The sequence below is a fragment of the Diadema antillarum genome, unplaced genomic scaffold, assembly GCF_040938485.1.
Source record: "Diadema antillarum isolate AM-2024a unplaced genomic scaffold, OU_Dant_1.0 seq00001688_RagTag, whole genome shotgun sequence".
NCBI classification, from domain to species: Eukaryota; Metazoa; Echinodermata; class Echinoidea; order Diadematoida; family Diadematidae; genus Diadema; species Diadema antillarum.
Window position 1 is genome coordinate 258,681 of NW_027272383.1, and position 20,779 is coordinate 279,459.

At 39.6% G+C, this 20,779-nt stretch overlaps 1 protein-coding gene across 1 annotated transcript in view; it reads right to left on the reverse strand.

Moving 5' to 3' along the window:
- The window catches only part of LOC139711698 (integrin alpha-8-like), a 36,899-nt gene extending 17,835 nt beyond the window's left edge, over window positions 1–19,064 (reverse strand). The window contains exons 1-10 of the mRNA XM_071623557.1: window positions 19,056–19,064; window positions 18,320–18,426; window positions 16,428–16,533; window positions 14,852–14,957; window positions 11,844–11,947; window positions 10,080–10,170; window positions 9,320–9,365; window positions 8,174–8,278; window positions 7,531–7,586; window positions 6,532–6,680 (exon numbers count right to left, since the gene is read on the reverse strand). Of these exons, the coding sequence (XP_071479658.1) occupies window positions 6,532–6,680; window positions 7,531–7,586; window positions 8,174–8,278; window positions 9,320–9,365; window positions 10,080–10,170; window positions 11,844–11,947; window positions 14,852–14,957; window positions 16,428–16,533; window positions 18,320–18,426; window positions 19,056–19,064 (879 nt within the window). The remainder of the gene's footprint in view (window positions 1–6,531; window positions 6,681–7,530; window positions 7,587–8,173; window positions 8,279–9,319; window positions 9,366–10,079; window positions 10,171–11,843; window positions 11,948–14,851; window positions 14,958–16,427; window positions 16,534–18,319; window positions 18,427–19,055) is intronic.
- Window positions 19,065–20,779: the final 1,715 nt, after the last annotated feature.

Sequence of the window (20,779 nt, forward strand, 5' to 3'; positions counted from 1 at the left end):
TGAACTGGTAGATAGCCTGTTTAGGTAGTTTTCACCACCTTTCATGGAGAAAGGACATGATGCGATTTGAGGTTGTTGTAACCTGCTGAGGTAGTAGACGTTTTTGTGTGATTTACATACAGTTTTGTCCTATCATGTGTGGATAGAGTTATTACCGGATTTAAGGGCAAGGGGAAATAGGTAATTGGTCGATGGACTCAGTTTTGAAGTGTCAGTCCTGAGATTTAAACTATTTGGTACGGTATCGATGCGGAGTGTACAGAGTATTGCAGACACTGCGAGTATACCCAGGAGATTTTTTATGAATGTGGGACTAACTGTAGTGATGATACTGTGAAGGGCTATTGAAGTTAGACCTGTCATGTTTTGGGCAGGTTTGCTATTTTTTGATACATTGTGTATTACTGCAGTAGGTCATGAGGTAGTGTTGTACTGCTTTGATGTGGGTATTTGTGTCTGTATTTAAATGCAATCAGTGATACAAGTGGATTGGAACAGCTTTTTCAAGGTGTATTATTATTGTCCTTTCCATTCAGTGGAGTGTTACTGTTGGACACCACTCATTAGGATTTGGTTATAGAGCTGGTTTCCCTTATTACTGATCCTTCTCAGATAGGACTGTATAATCTTTTGGGAACTTTAATTGTATTTCAGAGATATTTGGCATTTACTTGTATATGCTGACTTCAATAGTGTTTTTGAGGTGTATTTTTACATACACACTGATGCCTTAGTAGTTTTTTCCCTGCAATGTGAGTGGATATTGAGACATTGCTTGCATTGTTTTAGCTTGTGAGCACATGGTTTAAGCGAAAGCTGTCTGGCTTGGGATATTTATGATACATTGATACATATGCAGGATATGGCAAAGATGTTATTTTTACAGATTGAAGACAGCCCAGGGGATGTCACAGAATATCCTTTGGAGAAGGAAGGTCATCTCTTGCTGGAAGTGCTACAAGCGGTACATCCTCGTGCAAATGGCCTGGTCTACATGGCAGAGGATGGAAGGAAGAGAAGGACAGTTGCCATACAGGGACATATCCGGCCGCCACCTGATGGCTGGGACGACAGTGTGGTGTACTCGCCCTCCACTCCAGCGGCAGATCAAAATGGCGTAGACCAGGAGCTGTCGGACCTGAAGACGCAGATCAGGGAACTGACGATGAGGCCCCCCAAACTGGTGATGGCGCCCGAGAGGAAAATACCGGTGTTCGACGGGAAGGCAGGAGATGCGGAGGAGTTTATTTCTGGCATGAAGTCAGCCTTCACCCGCTATGGGGTACCGGAAGAGGAAAGGGCTTCTTACTTGCTAGACTACATTCGAGGAGTGCCAAAGATGGAGGTGAGAGCCCTGATCAAAGAGGGAAAGCAAGCGGAGGAAATATTGCAATTTCTGAGAGATTCGTACGCAGGTGTGCAAAATCTTGGTGAGCTGCAGCGGCTTTTTCTTGAGCGAAAGCAGAGGAGAGGGGAACCACTTCGTGATTTTGCGGTAGATCTAGAACGAAGGTTCAACAATCTGAGCGGTCGTGAGGCCAAACTATATGCTGACCCCAACGGGATTTTAGTCGAACAGTTCATCGAAGGACTAGAGGACCCTGTCCTGCGAAGTGCTTGCAGAGATCGGTATGAGCGGGATGGTAACACAAACTTCAGGGTCTTACGTGAGTTTGCCATCCGTAGGTCAGGGCAAGAGGAGTGTCGCACGCAAGGCCATGAGGGTGCACGTCAGGCTGCTGTGCAGGCTCGACAGGGGGAACACCCAGTTCAACCATCAGACGTCCTCTTGACAATTCAGGAGATGGGTGACAAGATAGTACGAGCCGTCCGAGATGCGATGCCTACTGCCCCCTCTGCACCACCGGCTGCGCGAACATGGAACTCTCAGGTCAGACAGCAGAGAGGTGCCTGCTTTTCATGTGGGAATTTAGGACACTTTGCCAGAGACTGTCCCACTAGAGACTACGGTAGAACACAGTTTCGGCCTGGTGATCAGAGTTGGCAGCATGGATTTCCACAGCCTGGTGTGCCTCATTTCAACGAGTTGTACAGGAACAGGAATTACTCTCCCAATCCACATTGGACCAATGGCAGAGTTAGTAGAGGCCAGGATTTTCCCCCGAGAGCAGGAATGACCTACCTCCAGGGAGGACCAGATGGGTATTGGGGTCATCCTGATTTTGCAGAGCAGAGGGGAAGTTCACAAAGGCAAGACATGCCTGGACATCATCCCGATTCCAGTAGACAGGAAGTCCCCCAGGCATCCCATACCCCAAATACCCAGAAGAGGGAGAGTCCGCCAGATCATGCTGGTGGTGGAACCACCAGGCAAGGGAGTCCCTCCGCAGGACCACATGGATCAGGTGCCCCAGTTGGACGTATGTCAGAGGTGGAGGTGGTCCCCAACGGTACTAGAGGAGATGACGGGTTCGTGTCCAGGGCCATTGGAGAGTGTTATTCTGTTGACGTTGAGTTTGGGGGTATCACCGTGCCCTGTCTCCTGGATCCCGGCTCCCAAGTAACTACCATAGGAGAGACGTACTTTAGAGAGAAGTTAGAACCGGCGGGTATCCAGATGAAGGACGTTCCAGTGTCCTTCTCCTTAGTCTCCGCAAGTGGGGATGATATCCCATATGTGGGGTGTTTTGAGGTCGATGTTAGTGTCTTGGGACATCTGATCGCAGCCAGGATTGTCTTGGTCTTGAAAGACGACATGGCCATGAGGCGTGGTCAGAGTTCCGTGCAAGGGATACTAGGAATGAATGTACTGCAGGAGGTTTGGAGTCAGCTAGTAGGTGTCGGGCAGGAACACATGAACAAGATACTCTGGCCCACCCAAGAGCCAGTATGGCAAGAGGCACTACAAGCTATTCATACCCGGCAGAGGGAGGAGCAGTGTGGCAAGCTACAAGGCCTTCTTGAAAAGCATCATGATGCCTTTTCTCATGGTGACATGGACTTTGGTTACACTGACCGTATCACTCATCGCATAGAGACTGGTGGTGCACCACCGATCAGGCAGAGACACAGGCCCGGTAAGCAGAACCAAGCTCCCGATGCCATCTCCCGTCTGGATCCTCTTGAGGGAAAAGGACAGATGATTGTGAGTAGTGACACAATCCGTGCCCGGTTTGACTTAGTTTCTCAAGGAACAGATATACCAGTTGTTTTGAGTACCTGCATTGAGGAGAGACGTCTAGGTGGAGAAGCGTGCATGCCTGAGTTCTCAGCTGAGTATCTTCAGGGGGTACAAGAGAGGGATGATCTTGTCAGTCAAGTGCGCTCCTTTGTGTCAAGGGGTACACCACCCTCGCGTCAGGAGAAGGGCAGCTGTTTACCGGGAAGTCTGGCTCTCCTGCGAGACTGGAAGAGGCTCGTCATCCGAGATGGCGTTCTTTTGCGGAGAAGGCGCCGCCCGAACGATGGTACAGAGCACCTGCAGGTCATTGCCCCGCAGAGCATTCAAGAGGAGGCTATCACCCGGTTTCATGACGAGGCAGGGCATTTCGGGTTCAGACGTACCTACCGGCTGGTAGGAAACAGGTTCTTCTGGCATGGGATGGAGAATTCGGTGAAACAATGGTGCGCCAAGTGTAAGCGCTGTACTGTTAGCAAACCTCCTGTTCGGAAGGAATGGACGCTTCCCACGTGATCTGAGCTTAAGCGGGGAAGTGAAGCAGGGAGCTCACCGTGGTGTGCAGTCGTATGTTCGACAGCATCAGTCCCGGATGCGAACAGCTTCAAGGGTCGCTCAAAGATGGCAGACTTTGGGGAGGAGTTGATCTCCCTAAGAAGTTTTATTCGTTTTTGAAGTTTATCCAGTTTGGATAACAGTTAACGCGTAGTTATTGCATTTGTTATGAATTTTGTTGTGGCTGCTGAAGTCCAGAGTGTGGTTAGGACTTATGAATGCAAATTTGTGTGCATTCAAATGACAGGATCACAGTGGTATATTATATAAAGTGGGACTCCATGAAACTAGATGGATGTAGTTTTTGTGAAAGCTCAAGGTTAAAGCATTTAGCTTATGTTCAGTTGGTTTAACAATGTTCCTTTATTGTAGGATCGAACCAGCATTGCTTTCTTGAAGTGTTGAATATATGAGCTACTTACAAGTGGAGTAACTTTGCGTCCATAGTTATCCCATAAAGTACATGTATGTGTACGTACATATATACTTACATAATATGGTCATCAGGGACGATGACCTTTAAGCGGGGAAGAGTTGTGGGGATATGCTAATTATGCAGAGACATCAGCAACGGAGGGGCGCCCCCATGTGACAGGCACCTCTCTGCTTGCTGTTCACAGGTGAGTTGATGGAAATGAGAATGTCGCAAATTACACAAGAATTTCAGTGCTTAGATGTTATGGTGCTGTATTATCATTATTGGTAATTGTTATGAAGAGTTTCAGGGACCAAACAGGCATATTATGTGGAGTGAGAGTGTTTGTCATAATTTACATGAAGCCATTCCATTTGTCTCTGGTTGATGGTGGTTTTGTTCAGTGGCACTGAATGCACGGTAACCTATGTATGTACGTACCTGTGTTAAGTCGGTCTACGGACGTGTGTTGTGTGTACGGGCGTATGTAGTTAATTGCGGCTGCCGTAGTCTGGTACGCACAATGTATTCGTAGTGCAGTAGTACAATGCAAGGGCTGCAGGCCTGCGTAGGTTTGTGTACGTGACCAATTACGGTATTGAACAGTGTATTATGTAGCGCTGTGTAACGGTATAGAGCGTTTAGCGTGATCTGTGTACTCTCGTATTACATGGTGCTGTGTAGTACGGGGCGCCTATAATAGTGTGAGAAGATACCTAGTTGATGGTTTTTGATGGAAGCTATTTACCTATTTTGGTAATGCATTTATGGTGATAGAGTTGAGGAGGATTGAAGTTTAACCAGGGAGATGTGTAGCGTAGGCACATTATAGGTACAATATTGCAACATTTGTAATGTATTTAAGGTGAAAGAGATGATAAGAATCAAAGTTGATCAGAAGAGATGTGCAGCGTAGTAAAGGCACAATGTTGTTCAATAAGGGTTGTACAGTAATTCACGAGGTTTTAATTGGTAATAGAGGGAACCTTTGTATTGCATTCCTTAATGACTCGTGATGGTTGTGTAGGTTGCAGTTATAGTGCTACAGCATAACTTTTGTAGTAGGAGGGTCTCGGTGTAAGAAGTGGTGTGAGTTAATTATTTCGGTTAATTATAGGCTACAATGAGTGGGTTAGAGGTGTGTGTACTTAGTGTCGATGGTAACATTTGAGTTATGTAGAGGCTATGGTAAAGAAGGAGTTTGATAGAGGTGTCCCAGATGAGACATTCTTTCTTTTAAGGATTCCAATTGTTTTAGATGTGCATAAATATGATAATTATTGGATTAAGCCAGGGTACATTTGGATATAGTGCCATAATTATATATCTGATGTATCATGTCATATATTTCTTGTGTCATGTGATAACTCTCACAATACATTGCATGCAGTTCGATCCTTAACGTGGAGGGTTATGAAAGACTCAGTTGTAATGTTGGGACATGTTTTAATATTGCGCCTCCTTTCTGGTACTGTATGCATATGTTTTTGAACAGTTGTGTCTAGTGAAATAACACAATGAGTTTTTAGGTTACATTCAGCTGTTGATGGCAGATGCTTCCATTAGTTATAAGATTATTGTTGATACCCCATTGTGGATTTTTATAGCTACAGAGACAAGAAAACTCACTTGGTATCTGTGTGTTATTATGAATGAGTTGTTTTGGTGTTAAACATGTGCGGATTTGATGATGTGCACATAGTGTTTCATGGGTTCTCCTAAAGTGCATTTTAGGAGCTGTAATTGTGTTATGACTATATCATGAGTCAATAAAAGAGACCTCTCTGCTTGCTGTTCACAGGACTCCTGTCGAGTGCTTGTCTTTATTGACTGCACGACCTCCCACCCGAACCCACGTGCCGTATAACCATGTCTCCTTCATAGACACACATACCCACACACACCGTCTTCACATCAATCCTGCCTTCTCCATCTCTCTCTCTCTCATCCCCCACATTTCGGCCCACCCCCTACATTAGTATGGTAAATCTATCTCATTCTGGTATCATTTTCCCCAAGGAACTCTGTTTCTACTGTCATTGTGTACATACTCTCTAGAGTATACCCGGATGCCAAACATATATAGATGTATCGGAAAATGAGCATTTCAGAAGACAACATGACTGAAGGGAGGAATAGGTCCTAAAGCACGTACAGTTATACCGCAGAAGTGAATCGGCCTATACGTACATTGCGTACGTATGGGGGTTCGTGGCAACGTTTTAGTGGATTATGGCAAGGCGCTCTCTGGTAGAACAGTGGCAACGCTGTAAAAGCTTCACTGAAAATAGGCGACCATAACCTATGGATATTTCTTTTCTTTTTCTTTTTTTTTAAAGAAGAGGAACCATAGCGCTTTGGTTCCTTGCGATGTGACCAGCAACAAGCAACTTCAAACAACAAGCAGCAAATCACAACTTACAGCGACGAACGCTTGAAGAACATCGCAGGATCGTACGTCGATCCGGACTTGCATGGTTCTCTGGATCGATGACCGACCAGTGTCCACGTAGAATGACCGACGCAAGGCCAATTCTCGGGCGATGTCGAGCTGCATTTCGTACTGAAATTCTACGACGTCCGACGAGCAAAGGACAAAAATCAATCGAGACAACCCAATTCAACAATGTAAACGCATTACACCATAAAATTTACTTTCCCAACAAGACAATCCCCTCCCCAACTTCGCACAGGATAGGAACATCGTTCGACTATACACCTGTACACTACTTGAGTGTTTCGACTCGTTTACTTTTGTAGGGGAACTTTCATATCGTAATCTGCATGAACTTAAAAAAAAAGGTTAATAAGAGCAAGTATTCATCAAATGAACAGTGTCCTTGAGAATCGTTGCAAAAGGGTTCTAAAACATTGGCTGTTTTCAAGTATGACACGTCTATTGTACGAATTCCTTATAGCTAGCCTGCTGAGCTGAACATGATTTCATTATACCATATACTCGAAAGAAAGAATGTAGGATTAAGAAACGATGTGCTTTAGATAAAAAAAAAAGATTAATTCGTCTTATTTTCTGGCAGTAGTGTTATTGCAAATGTGTGTCTTTAATGTCAGTTACATGCGAAACTAGCCAAGTGATACATTAATTACAACGCTTCTCTAAAGTTGAGATATTTTTGAAATTAAACTGCGTTTCACTCCAATGAAAACAAAACAGCAACAACAACAACAAACATAACCGGAATACCATTGAGATCAAACTATTTGAGTTTGCTTGTTAAACGTCTTTAACATTTCACTTAAAATAGTACTAAGTAATGTTAAAAAGTATATAACAAACTTTGTTTCAAATACCGCAGAATAAAAAATATTTGTGCACAACGATAACTCATAGTGATCTGTCATGAATGACTAGACTATCCACAGAAACCATAAAAATATAATAGAAATTCCCAATTCATACCAATTTCATCGGGCACGCCTTGCCCTTCATACTGAATACAGACTTCAATATCAAACCTGCACGAGAAACAAAGAGGAAAATGTAATGGATGGAATGTATGGGAAAACTAGACAAAACACACACACACAAACACTATACATGTATTTTGTCTATCAAATAGTGTTGAAAACGTTCTTCGAAGAATGGGGTAAGGGTTCCTCGTGAGGGCTCAAATTTGAAGTATTGGTGTCCTCAAATATTATGTGGATTGAGTGAATGCAGTAATATAAATGAATAGAAAACTTCAGCAAAGTTTGAGGAAATCCTGACACTTTCTTTTAAAAGTTATGAATTCTTAAGTTTCTTCTCTTGATGAAGATACTACATATCCGTGACATCACTGCAGAAAAACGATACAAAGAAATATAAAGAGAACTCTATAAAATTTCTTTTTTTTTTTGAATGATAAAAGAGCAATACACCTTCTTCAGAAAGCAGGCGAATGATAGCTCTTTCAACATATGTCAGTAATACAAGACACAAAAAAGAGCACTTTTCATTTCAATAATCCTTTGTTTCATCTTTTATGACTTTAAGTCAGTTATGGCCGAGATAAGTTATAGTGTTTTAAAACTTAATAGAGGCTTCCATTGGTTACTAGTACCCTGCGGCTGGTGCCCCTGAGAAAGTTTGAGAGTTTGTGGCGTCGACGTCCAGAGAAGAGTGGGAAAATGACAACTCTCCAACGGCCATCACAATCTGTCTGGTCCTGCAAGGGAAGATTTGAAAAAAAAAAGAAGGAAAAAGTAATAATCAAGCAATCAAGCCGACAATCATCAGTTTAGACACCTGTTCTCTTGATAGTATGTATCATGATTATGATGGTCTGAGTCACGATATTTAATTGTCTGTTTTTCAGAGTAATTATTTGAAATATTATGATGTATTATGTGTTTAGACGAATATGATATGTTTGACGTAGATTAATAAGTATCCCAGTGGGGAAAAAAGCAGACACACGTACTGACAAACAAACAGACAAACACATAAAGAAACGAACAAAGACATATTAATCCTTGTTGGAAATGATCGAGTTGTTTGTTTCCTTCTTCTTCATGCCAGAGGTGATAAGAAGGCTATAGTTGATTCTCGTTTGTTTGTTTGTTTGTGTGTTTGTTTGTTCGTTGTTTATTTGTTTGTTTGTTTGTTTGTTCAGGGGGAATTGTCGGATGAACAAAACATCCAAACAATAACGACAAATTCGTTGTGCTGTAAACCTGTTGGGCTTGTAATTACAAATTCAGTCATGCTGTTTAGATATGTGTGAGTAAATTGGTTGGGTATATTTTTTTTTCTGGAAACATTACTTCTTTAGCATCCTTTTGCGAACGGTCACCAACTTATTTTCCTCATACTATGCATCTTGAATGAACTAATTTTATAAGGTATTGGTGTATGTTGGACAATATAGTTGTTCTGACAACTGGCGAGTTACTAATCTCTTCACTCAAACCGACGAAGCAAAAGCAAATTTCAATAACACATATCAATTGATAAACTTACTGATTAAAAAAATTCAACAGGTCATGCAACTTTATTGCCGTAGAAGCGACAAACCAATACAACATTAGAATCTACGATCATAACATCCAGCCTCCCAGTTTTAAATTTGCCTCCACGTTCACAGGAATGATTACTGAAAAAAAATCTCACTGATTATTGTTCTGTGTAGTAAGGATGGCGAAATACTGTCATGCTAAATTTTACTGATCCTCTAAATGAACACATATAAACACCTAAGTTAGCTCACCGGTAAAGAATTACCCGTTGAGATCCATGAGCTCCAACGGCGAGGTCTAATTACACGAGTAGAAAAAAACAACAACAACAGCAGCAATTAAAGAGAATTATATTGTCATTAATCATGCAATGTTATCACAAGTCATTTTTTTTTTGTATTTCAGTGCAATATGTACGATATGAATTCAAGGAAACTCTCATTAACAAATAAAAACTCTCGCGTTAATGTTATTGAAACTTCTCGGAGTTAAGTTCTTTATTAATGTGTGTGTCCTTTGTCTCTTCAGTTAGAATCTTAAAAAAATTCTATAAAAACATTAAGTCCAGAGGTCATTATCCTAGTCAGACAAAGTGTTTATTTATGAATATCTCCTCCAAGTTGTACGTTATAAGATACTTTTAAATACATGTTTGTGTATACATGAAACAATATATGTGTGTTTCAAGTACTCTTTAGGTACTTATATCTATGTTTCTGTGTCATCGTTGTTAATTTGTCATAATCATTTCACTTCTATACAAGTAGAAAAAGGAAACAAACTGAATCTGAAACCGAAACCAATAGTTTACTTTACAAGGTTGAACTACTAGAGCGCACAGTCCCGTACTCGGGAACGATTATTAAAGGCTTTTAATTATTGTTTTTGATTTTACTGTTCGCCTAACAGACCGCCGAGTTTCGGAAATATATACGTATATGTGTATCACGCATTATACGTCATGATATATATATATATTTTTTTCTTCTTATCATGAATGAAACTCAATACCGGGATACGTGTTTCTGTCGACATCCAGTCCAGCAGAGAGAGCGAACCCAAAGTATTTCAGTGGACGTTGAGTCGCTGACGGAGTCAGAATCTGGAAAACAAAGTTTAAAGGGATGGTATAGTATTGGTTGAGGTGAGGATTCAGCCTTTAGCTTTTTGTAAGATACTTAGAAACCACTTTATGAAATGCTAAAGAGCATACCATTTTAAGAGGTATTCAAACTTTATTTGATGAAAATTGGTTTCGAAATGGCTGAGATACCCAAAAACAAAGCAAGCAAAGCAAAGCGATCCTAACAGAAGGTTGGTCCCATCTTTTATTAGGATTGCTGTGTTTTGGATATCTCATCTTTTTCAAAACAATTTTTCCTCAAATAAACTTTGAGTTCCTCTCAGAATTATGTTCTCTTTCATATCTCATAAAAGATTTCTAATATTTACAAAAAAATCATCAGAAAAAAAAATGTTGTAAAACTGAAGTCCCGTCTCAATGGAAACTGTACCGTCCCTAAGATAACATTATGATGACATTCTTTTCATCACTAAAAGCACATCATCTATGAAATCTTATTTCAGTTACGACATTTAAATACGCCATAGGGGATCCGCTTTGTCACGTTTGAAGCGACACTGGCAGTGACTGGCCGACCAAATACCGAGGGACCGGGATCTTGTGGAACTCTAGGGAAAACCCCGAGCTTTCAGATTATGTTTGAAGTGTTTTTGTTCTTAGAATTTAACAGACTTCAGCCCTACTTCAATCATCTTCCTGTTCTGATTCCCATGTCCAAAGTGCAAAGTATATAGTTTAACCGCAGTATTATTATTGCATGCAGGACATACACAGAAACTTGAATAATCAGGTATATCGCGGATGTTGTGGCGAGTGAGACGAAAGTTCTTGGATGAGGAAAGAAGTAAATGGGTCACTCATCTTTTTATTTCCTTTTTTTTTGTTTGTTTTTCAAGTTGAAAAACGTACTGAAAAATGAAAGTTAGGGTTTTTTTTCTCGTAGTTCCTAGTAATTCACACCTGATGTAGCGTTCAGCAGCCGACTGACTGGTAAGTGAAACAAAAGTTAACGGATTAGAAAACATGAAAATGAATCCGTGGATGAGATGATCAGTGATTTCGTTCTTTATGTTTTCCATAAGTGGCAGAATGTACACGCATTTGTATTGCGTATCTAGACCCGACGATTTGCTCGAAATTGTTAATGGATTTTTTTGTAAAACAAATCTTTAAATTACTACCCTTTTTTCTTGATGTTGCAAGGTCGTGTAAGGAGAAGTTGTTACCCCCATTGCACGGCATTTTCTTTTAGACTGCCGTATCACCCGCGTATCCCTCTACCATGATCATCCTCCCGATGCACAATCAATCAATGCTTCTCTTATCATTGAGCATAGGCCTACGGTTTTTTCCCCTAAAGAAAGCTCATACAAAAGCAAGCTTGCAAACCACGGGATCAAATATTTAATGGATTAGGCAATATGGATTATGTCTTGACAATGTCTTGAAAGCCACCTCTGCGTCCAGGGGACTCGATCCCGCGACCTCAAGTTCGAAAGCCCGCGTAGTCTCATACCTACAGCCACAACTCCTCAGCGATTTCCAATCATTCCAATTATACTCGTGTTCAAGTTTGGTTTGACTGTTTGTGTATATCATTACAGTGTTCAAATTCAATGAAGATTTTCGTCTCATGTACTATTTTCCCTCTGAGGAGAGATTGAAACAAAAGAACTATTCATGTTGCTCACTTGCTTTGGTGTAAGGTCGATCGGAATATTAACACCCGATCCATGGTAGATGAACACTTTTCCGTCCTGACCGTCGCCACAGAAGGGCGCCCCTACGGCTAAATCTGAACAGTGAAGAAACAAACATAAAAAGAGAAAGCACAGCTAAAACAACATGTGGTAATGCAGAATTGATAATGTGAAATCCACATATGGGCCATTCTCAGATTAAGTGTTCAATTCCATGTGAGTAAAACCGAAAAATCAACCACAAAGTAATACATTCAAAGATGTTTTTTCGGAAACTTCAAAACCGGTCAAATACGAAACAAAAAGTGGAACATTCTAAATGATGGCCATTCACTGAGTAAAAATGAATTGAAATAGAGCATCATATATGATTTTTGATCACCAATCAGATACGTTACCGCAAATTTACATGTTGTAATGGACTCCTAACTGTGAATTAAATGTATTGTTTTGATCCAATTTCTGTTCAGGAAAAGACATCTGTCCCCCCAAAAGATATTGGGGTTTTTCAAGAGGTAAAGATGTTGTCATCCCTTGCTAATTGGTAGAAATTATTTCTGTGTGGTAGGTTGAAATATGCTTTTTTCTGAAATAAAATATAACCTTAAGATTCACTTTGTATTTTTAGCAAATTTCGCTTACAAATAAAGTTTCGAATCCCACAAATCATGCAAAGGGAACGATCCGATCTGGAATTTCCACAGGAAACAAATATGAATTGCTTTCTTGGGGAATAACTATTGAAAAACATCGAATCACCTTTGGTAACGTATCTGGTAAAATATAAGTAATAATTTTAGTTGTGTATGAATTAATAAATATCACCTGTTTAATTATTTACCTCATGAATTGATGTAAAAATGAATGATGTAAGCCCAAATTAACCATTTTAAACATTGTACGTAATATTTAAACTATGAAATGTAGTGGAAAAGAGCCCTAAATGTGAAAGCTGAGTTCTTCATTCACAGAATATTCTCATCTTACGTCTGAATGTATTTATCCATCTGACTATAAATATTCATTAAGTTTTGATGAATAATGCAAACAAGGTTTAAAAAATATATTTTTGCAGGCACTTAGAAGGAAGTAGGTACAGTCTCTATGAACTCGATATGCTAAACAGTTGCTTGACCTATGGTAACGTATTTGGCTCATCCCTTTTAATGAAAATGACTAAATAATTGTTCAACTTATCAATGAATCTTGAGTAGTTCTTCATATGTTGAAAAACACTAGAATAAATATGCAACAGAACCCTGAAACTTTTCTCGGAAGCGTTTCATTAACTACTTTTTACTCTTTCAAAGTTTGGTAACGTATCTGGCGTACCGTAAATGAATCTGTCGGTAAAGTTACAGAGCAATTTCTTCTGAATACTCTTCATTTGAACATAACTTTAATTTTCTATGGAAGCGTCATTCTATGCAGAATTGTTTTATGAACACTTTGTTTTACATAACATTATTTGTCACCGTGGGTGCCCTGAATTATACGTAACGTATCTGCTAAATCTGAAAAGCAAAAAACTGATATGTTGAATCTTAGCTTCGTCTTGTAAAATAAACGTTCAAAGTTGTTGCATAGAATATGAAAGTGGCTGGGTTTTATAGAATAGAACTGTGGAGTTTATGAGCACACAACGATTTGTTTGTAAAAACATTTACAATTTCTTTTCAGCATTTTGATTATGTGGTAACGTATCTGTCAGAAAACTTGGCATTAAGTTTTGAGACACTGACGCACAAAGAAAAATCATGTGGAAGTGTTGCTCTTTTTCACCTCTCTGTCCTTTTGGTGTAAGAATATATAATCCTGAGGTCCAACAAAACGAAGCATGTAATGTGTAGGGATGAATTTTGACCAGATTTGATCCCCAGTAAAGCACAAGACCAATGAGCAAAATTCGGTCACGTATCTGGGGTAACGTATCTGTGGTAACGTATATGGTCGATCATATTATTATGAGAGCGATATCTACCAAATATATCTCACTTGTACTAAACTTTAATGTTGAATCGATGCGTCATTCCGAGGAGTAATGTATAATATACAATTTGTCTGACATTGCGATATCTGTCGCAGTGGGTGGCGTGAAAGGTATATAACGTATCTGTCCAAATAAAAGTGTAGAAAACCGATATTTCAAACATTGTACCGTATTCTCAATAAAGAGCTGTTGCACAAAAAATCTAAGTACTTGCAGTGTATGAAGTATATCCTCAGGGTTTCATATACACAGGGTCATTGCATAGTCTTGTTATTTTCCCAATGCTGTAACACTAAAGAAACTGGTAACGTATCTGGCGGTGAATTTGGCGACAGGTTTCAAAAGGCTATAAAAAAAGAAGTCAATAAAAATTTTGGAACTTTTTGAGTATTGTGATTAGCACATAGATATGCTCATCGTCCATGAAAATGATATTTGGAAAGTATGTTTGTGGACGGAGAGGAGCAATAAAACATAATTCTGAAATAGCCGGCGACACTGCGTTTTGGGGGTCTTAACGAAGTTTAACAGCAAAATTTTATACAAAAAGGCAGACAACCGCATTTGATCGTGTTTATTTTTAACAAATAAAGTCCTCGTGATATATTATAAACATTTAAATAGTATCTAATAGGTTTCAGGGAACCACAAACTGTCATGGAATGTCGGCGACACCAAAATTCCGTATTTGAACGCTTTTACTGAGAATGGGCCATATACCAATGTGTACGATAAATGAGGATTTTAACTGGCAGTCACCACGCTATATAATATCGGTAATGGCACTGTGTTCTTGGAATCCAGGTGCTCACTGCATACGATGAAAATGAATATACCACATAACAACATGCATGTGACCTAGAGTACGATGATGTGTACGTGTAGCCTACTTTGACTGGCTTGCTCAGTGTTCAGTATGAAAATACAAATAAATAAATGGTCTGTTTAATTGGTTTCACTCAGTTTATTAGAAAATGTCCTTTGATCACTGAAGGTTGGTAATAATTACCACTGAAGCCGTCTTGGTTAATGTCTCCGAGCGCTGCTAGCGAGTAGCCAAAGCGGCAACCCTCTTGGGTCCCGATCGCAATGCCGAAGTTCTCCGAGAATCCACCCTGCAGAATAACAGGAGATCGCATAGTCCGATATTTTGTTCAAATTTCAACAAATCGCAATCAAATGATACATAATATGACACGATGAAATCCCAGTCGTTGTTCTCCCAATGTTCTTATATGATATTGTTGCAAAATGTGACCTTAATTCTGTATCTTATTTAGTAACACTTATTTGATCGGATTTTTTTTTGTTTTGTTTTAATTGGTTCCCCCAGTTATATAGTATGGTAAAAAAAATGTATCTGTATTTTAAACTTCCTCTAATCTGATTTATCACGGGACCTGCCGCTGTACAAGCTTGCTTTTACGCAAGCCTCATCATATTTTTTTCACATCAAGACCACAGTTCAACTCGCATGTATACAGACATTGTGTTTGTACCAAGACAAACTTTTGTACATTCCGGTGAAGTTTCATCTAATTTTTGCTTTGTGTAATTTTCTTATTTATATACTTTATTGTGATATAAATATGTGTGAACTATGGAACTGACATGAAATGACATAAAATATGGTGGGTTGATACTGTAAAAATGGCAAAGTCATTTTGGAAAAGGTGAAATACTTATTCCTTCATCACACCACAAAACTCTCATCACAAGTTGATCTGTTCTGCTCTTTCATTTTTGAAATACAGACGTTTCCTTTGCGGTTCCATCATGAAAACGGATTGTTGTTTAAAGCCCATTACGTTTATTTTTGCTTTCTCTCGAACAGGAAACGCATGTGCTCTACTCTTGATGTCTTCTTGATTTCAACTTCAATGTCTCTTCGATACCAACTGGACGCCAGTTCATTAGGGAAAAGAAGAGGGAAAGCAGCAGGAAATTTGCAAAAATTTGTATTTGAGGTTATTTCACTAGCCCGACGCCTAGGAGTCATATGGCCCACGAGCAACAAAAATATGGGAAAGGCGAGTGGACGGACGGACAACTCTTAAGTAACAAAACGTCTCCTTAAAGGAGACCTCCGGATGATTTTCAGACTTTTACATTTGAACAACTATAAATTAGTTATACCGAGTACAGAGTTTCAGAAGTTATAGTGATAGGGGTAAGGAATAAGAATGTTTTCAAAATTTAAAACAAATTGCAATGAACAAGGATGATGACATGGCAGCCTCACGATAAGAATGCACGAGTTGGGGCTTAAGGAAACAAAACAAAAGAAGGCATGCATGGATTTCAGACAGGTGAACATGTTAAGCAAGCGGTATTGTAATGGAATTACACTGCTAGATTTCTGAAATATGTGAGGCTCCTATGTCATCAACACTGTTCAGTGTAATTTGTTTAAGATTTTTCAGAGTATTGGTTTCTCTGCTCTAGGACTACAATAAATTCCACAGATCTATTTATGGAGATGTTGATTTATGTACTACACGATGTGAAATTATGAAAATCGTCTGGAATGCCCCTTTAAGAGCTTCTGGTCGAAACACAAAACACAAAGACAAAGCTCCACGTGCCTGCTTGTCGTTGTAGTAGATCGAAACCCTGCCAACCTCCCACCCAGCGGCGATGTTTCTGTCGGCATCGGTGTAAAGCGGTTCGCTGATGATTAAATCTTCGAAGCTGTACCGGGGAAGAGATTGTCGTAAATTAGGATTTCAAATCGCTCATGAAGAGCGGTGGTATACCTATATCGAAACATAATGGTAAGAGTTATATCAACAACATCAGCAACAACAATACTACTACTAATGATGATGATGATGGTGATAATAACATCGATAATGATAAAAATAATAATAGTAATAATAATGATAATAATAATAATGATAATGATAATGATATTAATAATAATAATAATAATAACAGTAATAATAATAATAACAATAATAATAGTAATAATTATACACTTATTTATCAGGGTAGTTATCAGCGTTAGCACTATTCTTCCAAAGGGCCCTGCCACTATTACCCCAACATATATAGCAAGGTATCCATCTTTACACCTGGATAGGGATTGACATCGTGAGTAAAAACATCATGTCAAGAGACGAAAGCTCTCAACAGGTCTCGAATTCGTGATCTCCGTGTCAAAGTCTATCCACTATACTACAGTGCTCCCATTGTGTCACTTTTTCTCTCATACATTCTCTTTGACGCATTTCTTCGATGAAAATATAGTGATTGCTTGTGTTGTGCACTCTAAAAAATTTCGAGTCAGAACTGACTCGGAACTGGGTCCGTTGGGGTCACACACCATTCCGAGTCAAAAATGACTTGGAATTTGGTCATGAAGACCCCGAATAGGGTCACCCTGACCCAATTCATGACTCTGAATGGGCCATATCTGACCCCATTCCTTGTCATTTCTGACCCGGAACGGTGTATGACCCCAATGGACCCAGTTCTGGGTCAGTTCTGACTCGGATGTTTTAAGAGTGTGTGTTTTTGTTGTAATGTTGACAATGCTGTCGCAAAAACCTCAAACTAACTCTACCTCGAGATTCTTTATGAAGAATTTATGTCATACAATTTAAGTTTTTCAGCATTGATGTTGGCTTTCTTCTTTATTCTTTTGAAAGATATACAGATGGATAAGAATAACAATGATTTATATTTCCATATAGCGCATTTATGACCCAGAAGACTCATTATGCGCTTTATAAAACTTGCTAAACATAAATCAAGGATTTTCAAATTGCTTAACTCCAAATAAGGGTAAAACAACTTCCGACTAAATATGACTGCTGAAACTCGTTACCAATCCATGTACAGCGTAATTAGTTTTTAGTACACATTATTGACCACCTCTGTTGCCCGCGAGACCTGCGTACTTGTCATTGTAAAGTTATCCCCACCCCACCCCCTTGCAGTTTTGCTTCCCGTGAGCAATATACCCCCATTCCACAGAATGTTTTTTTTTCCCTCATCGCGCGCTCATCGGAAGCAAAGTTTGTTGCTTCCGGCCACCCACCGGAGTGTATTGGATCGCAGTCTGATGAATCCGACTTGGTTAATCGACTACCAGGAGAGTGTCAGACGTGTGGCGCGTGATCTTCATCGGACGATATGGCCTCATCGGATCACCACCCCACGTGCCTGACATTGACCTGATAGTCGGACTGTGATCCAATACATTTCGGTGGGTGGCCGGAAGCGATAAACTTTGCTTCCGATGAGTGACCGATGAGAGAAAATCTCTGTGGAATGGGGGTATTCGACCCGAGCTAAAAATCGAGATACCATTTACACTGCCGTTATGGCTCGGGCCTAAAGCGGACTACCTCCCGAGATCGGATTAACTTTAGCTCGGGTATTTTTTTTTTCCTGAGAGTTAGTTCGCTTCCGGACCGGTATATGAATGGGGTGTAAAACTTGAAAGGGATACAAACCGAACTTTTCTCCTCACCCGTCGTTGTTGAGGTCGGAAACCGCCATGGCGTGGCCAAAATACGTGGCGAGAGTTGATGAGGAGAGCTGGCGATAATAATCGCCATTTTCATCGTACAAGAGTACCTGGCAAAAGAAACATGGGTATAGAGGAACACTGTGCTGCAGATGGTTGCCGTATAGATGAGCTACAAGTTTAACTGAGTTGACTAACAAAATTGTATTGTAAAATGTATAAAGATAAAGATTGTGTAATATAGCTACATGCGGACATGAAGATAAATGTTATCGTTGTCGTCTTTATAATTGGCATACGCTGAGGCAATGGTATAAATTTTTTATTCAATTGTATGGTCTGACTGGCTGTACTATAATATAATAGAAAAAGGCAGCTTTGAAAAGCATCACGTCAGATTCATATCACATTCTTCATTCTGTATCAATATGCAACCATTATCTTACGATGATTTTGCTATGCATGTAGCACAGACAACACTTTTGTGTGGCTCATTTGTTATTGTGTTATCTTCTTTCATCAGGTCACAACGAATCATGCGTCGATCAGACATTGGATGTCATGCTTCATCATTAACCCGTTCACCACCGTAACTGTAACATGTCATGGATTTCTATCGTGGAATATATTTGCCGGTAGAAACGAGATGACGAATCCATATTTCTGTCCCGTGCAGTACGTTATTCCGAAGGTCTGTAAGTACGCACTTTATTCTGTTTTCGTATTCGGACTATCGAACCTTCGGCATGTAAGTAACCGTATTTTATTTTTGGATTAACGAACACTAGGGATATCAAATCGTAAACATTTTTCATTTTCGGTTAAACGAACCGTAAAGGAATATTCGAACCTTCGAAATCATGTCATATAATTTTCGGATGAAACGAACCCTAGAATTTTTGTATTACAGATATAGGTCTACGGAATTTGTGCATTTGGGAATAATGAACATTCGGAACTACGAATAGCACCTTTCTGTCGTATCATCATCGCCAACAGATGAAGTTTTCACATTCACAAACTGGACCAGCCTGTCTCTATACAAACAACGCGTGAAAATCAACTCCATATTTAATTATGCAAATCGGGAAGTTGTATTGAGTGAAAGCAATTAGACAGCACATTAGCACAAGTGGCATTGGAATGGGCAATGAACTAAGGAAGTGATTGAATTCTACACTGTCATATGACATTCCGAGATGATTCTTATGGTTGCAGTCTCATATCCAAATACGGTGATGGGATGATGTCATGATAACATAGCCTAACATCTCTCCAATTCTCTTGTATTCAAACTGAGATGACCTTCCTTTAAGACAAAGCAGTGGGGATTTATATCCTTCGCATCAGTTGCTCTATGTACGTGATATAAGGACGTGACAATGTAGCAGTGACGACAGTTTCTGTCCGTGTTTAGTCACAACGATCATTTCATACCCTGCCGTATCCGTAGTTGTATCGAGGTTGCGATATAGCATATTCCAACTCCGAATCCCCTTTGAAGTTTCCCAGAGCCACGGAATACCCTGTGAACATTAATATCAACGAATGGCATCTATGTCAGATACACATTTTCAATGCAAATTTCAAGTCTCACTTTAAAGGAATTTTACCTTTATCGTGCATACGACTTTAATGCAAAACTAGAAATGTCGCTATAAATGGCTACTTAATGCCTCCGCCATAATGCATGATTCTCCTAATAGGTCTAGATAGTACATGTGGACATGACAATGTGTGATTACATTTTCACAAAATTGGCAAAATAATAAAATGACAAGATTGTCACAAATGTGTTGAATGTTCACCTTCCTTGACCTATAGGTTTAATTGGATGAAAAGGAGGGCATGTATTTTGGATTTAAGGATTGTAACTTGACTGTGACCCATTCATACGTTTATGCATTGAGTAATTTTCAAGGTATGGAGAAAAAGTGCAATTTCTGTATTGAATAGTAAATTGTTACCATTTTCATCAGGCCTTTGACCCTAGAATTCATATAGATAATCACTGTCAGGCAGAACATGCGTAAATATGTACAAGTAGTACGTTTCAAGATAACTTAAGACACTTCCGAAATATGGAGGAAAAAATTAGTTCAGCACTTTCAATTGATCTTTGACCTTTTGACCTTTGAGGCAAAAACAAAAGAAAAAACAAACTTTCCAGAGAATCTCTATTATTAGGTTGTACATGCATACACCAAGCGTAAAAAAAAATAATCCTAATGATTTGCATAAACATGAGGGAAATAGTTAAATTTTGAAGTGTTGCTCTTGACCTTTGAACCCTGACCTTTGACCACATGAACCCTAAATTCTCTAAATGATCACTGTCAGTCAGCACATGTATACATACTATGTTCCATAAAGATACCTTGAACAATTTCCAAGGTACAGAGAAAAAAGGTGAAGTTTTAATATTTTTACATGACCTTTTGACCTTTGACCTTTGACCTCATG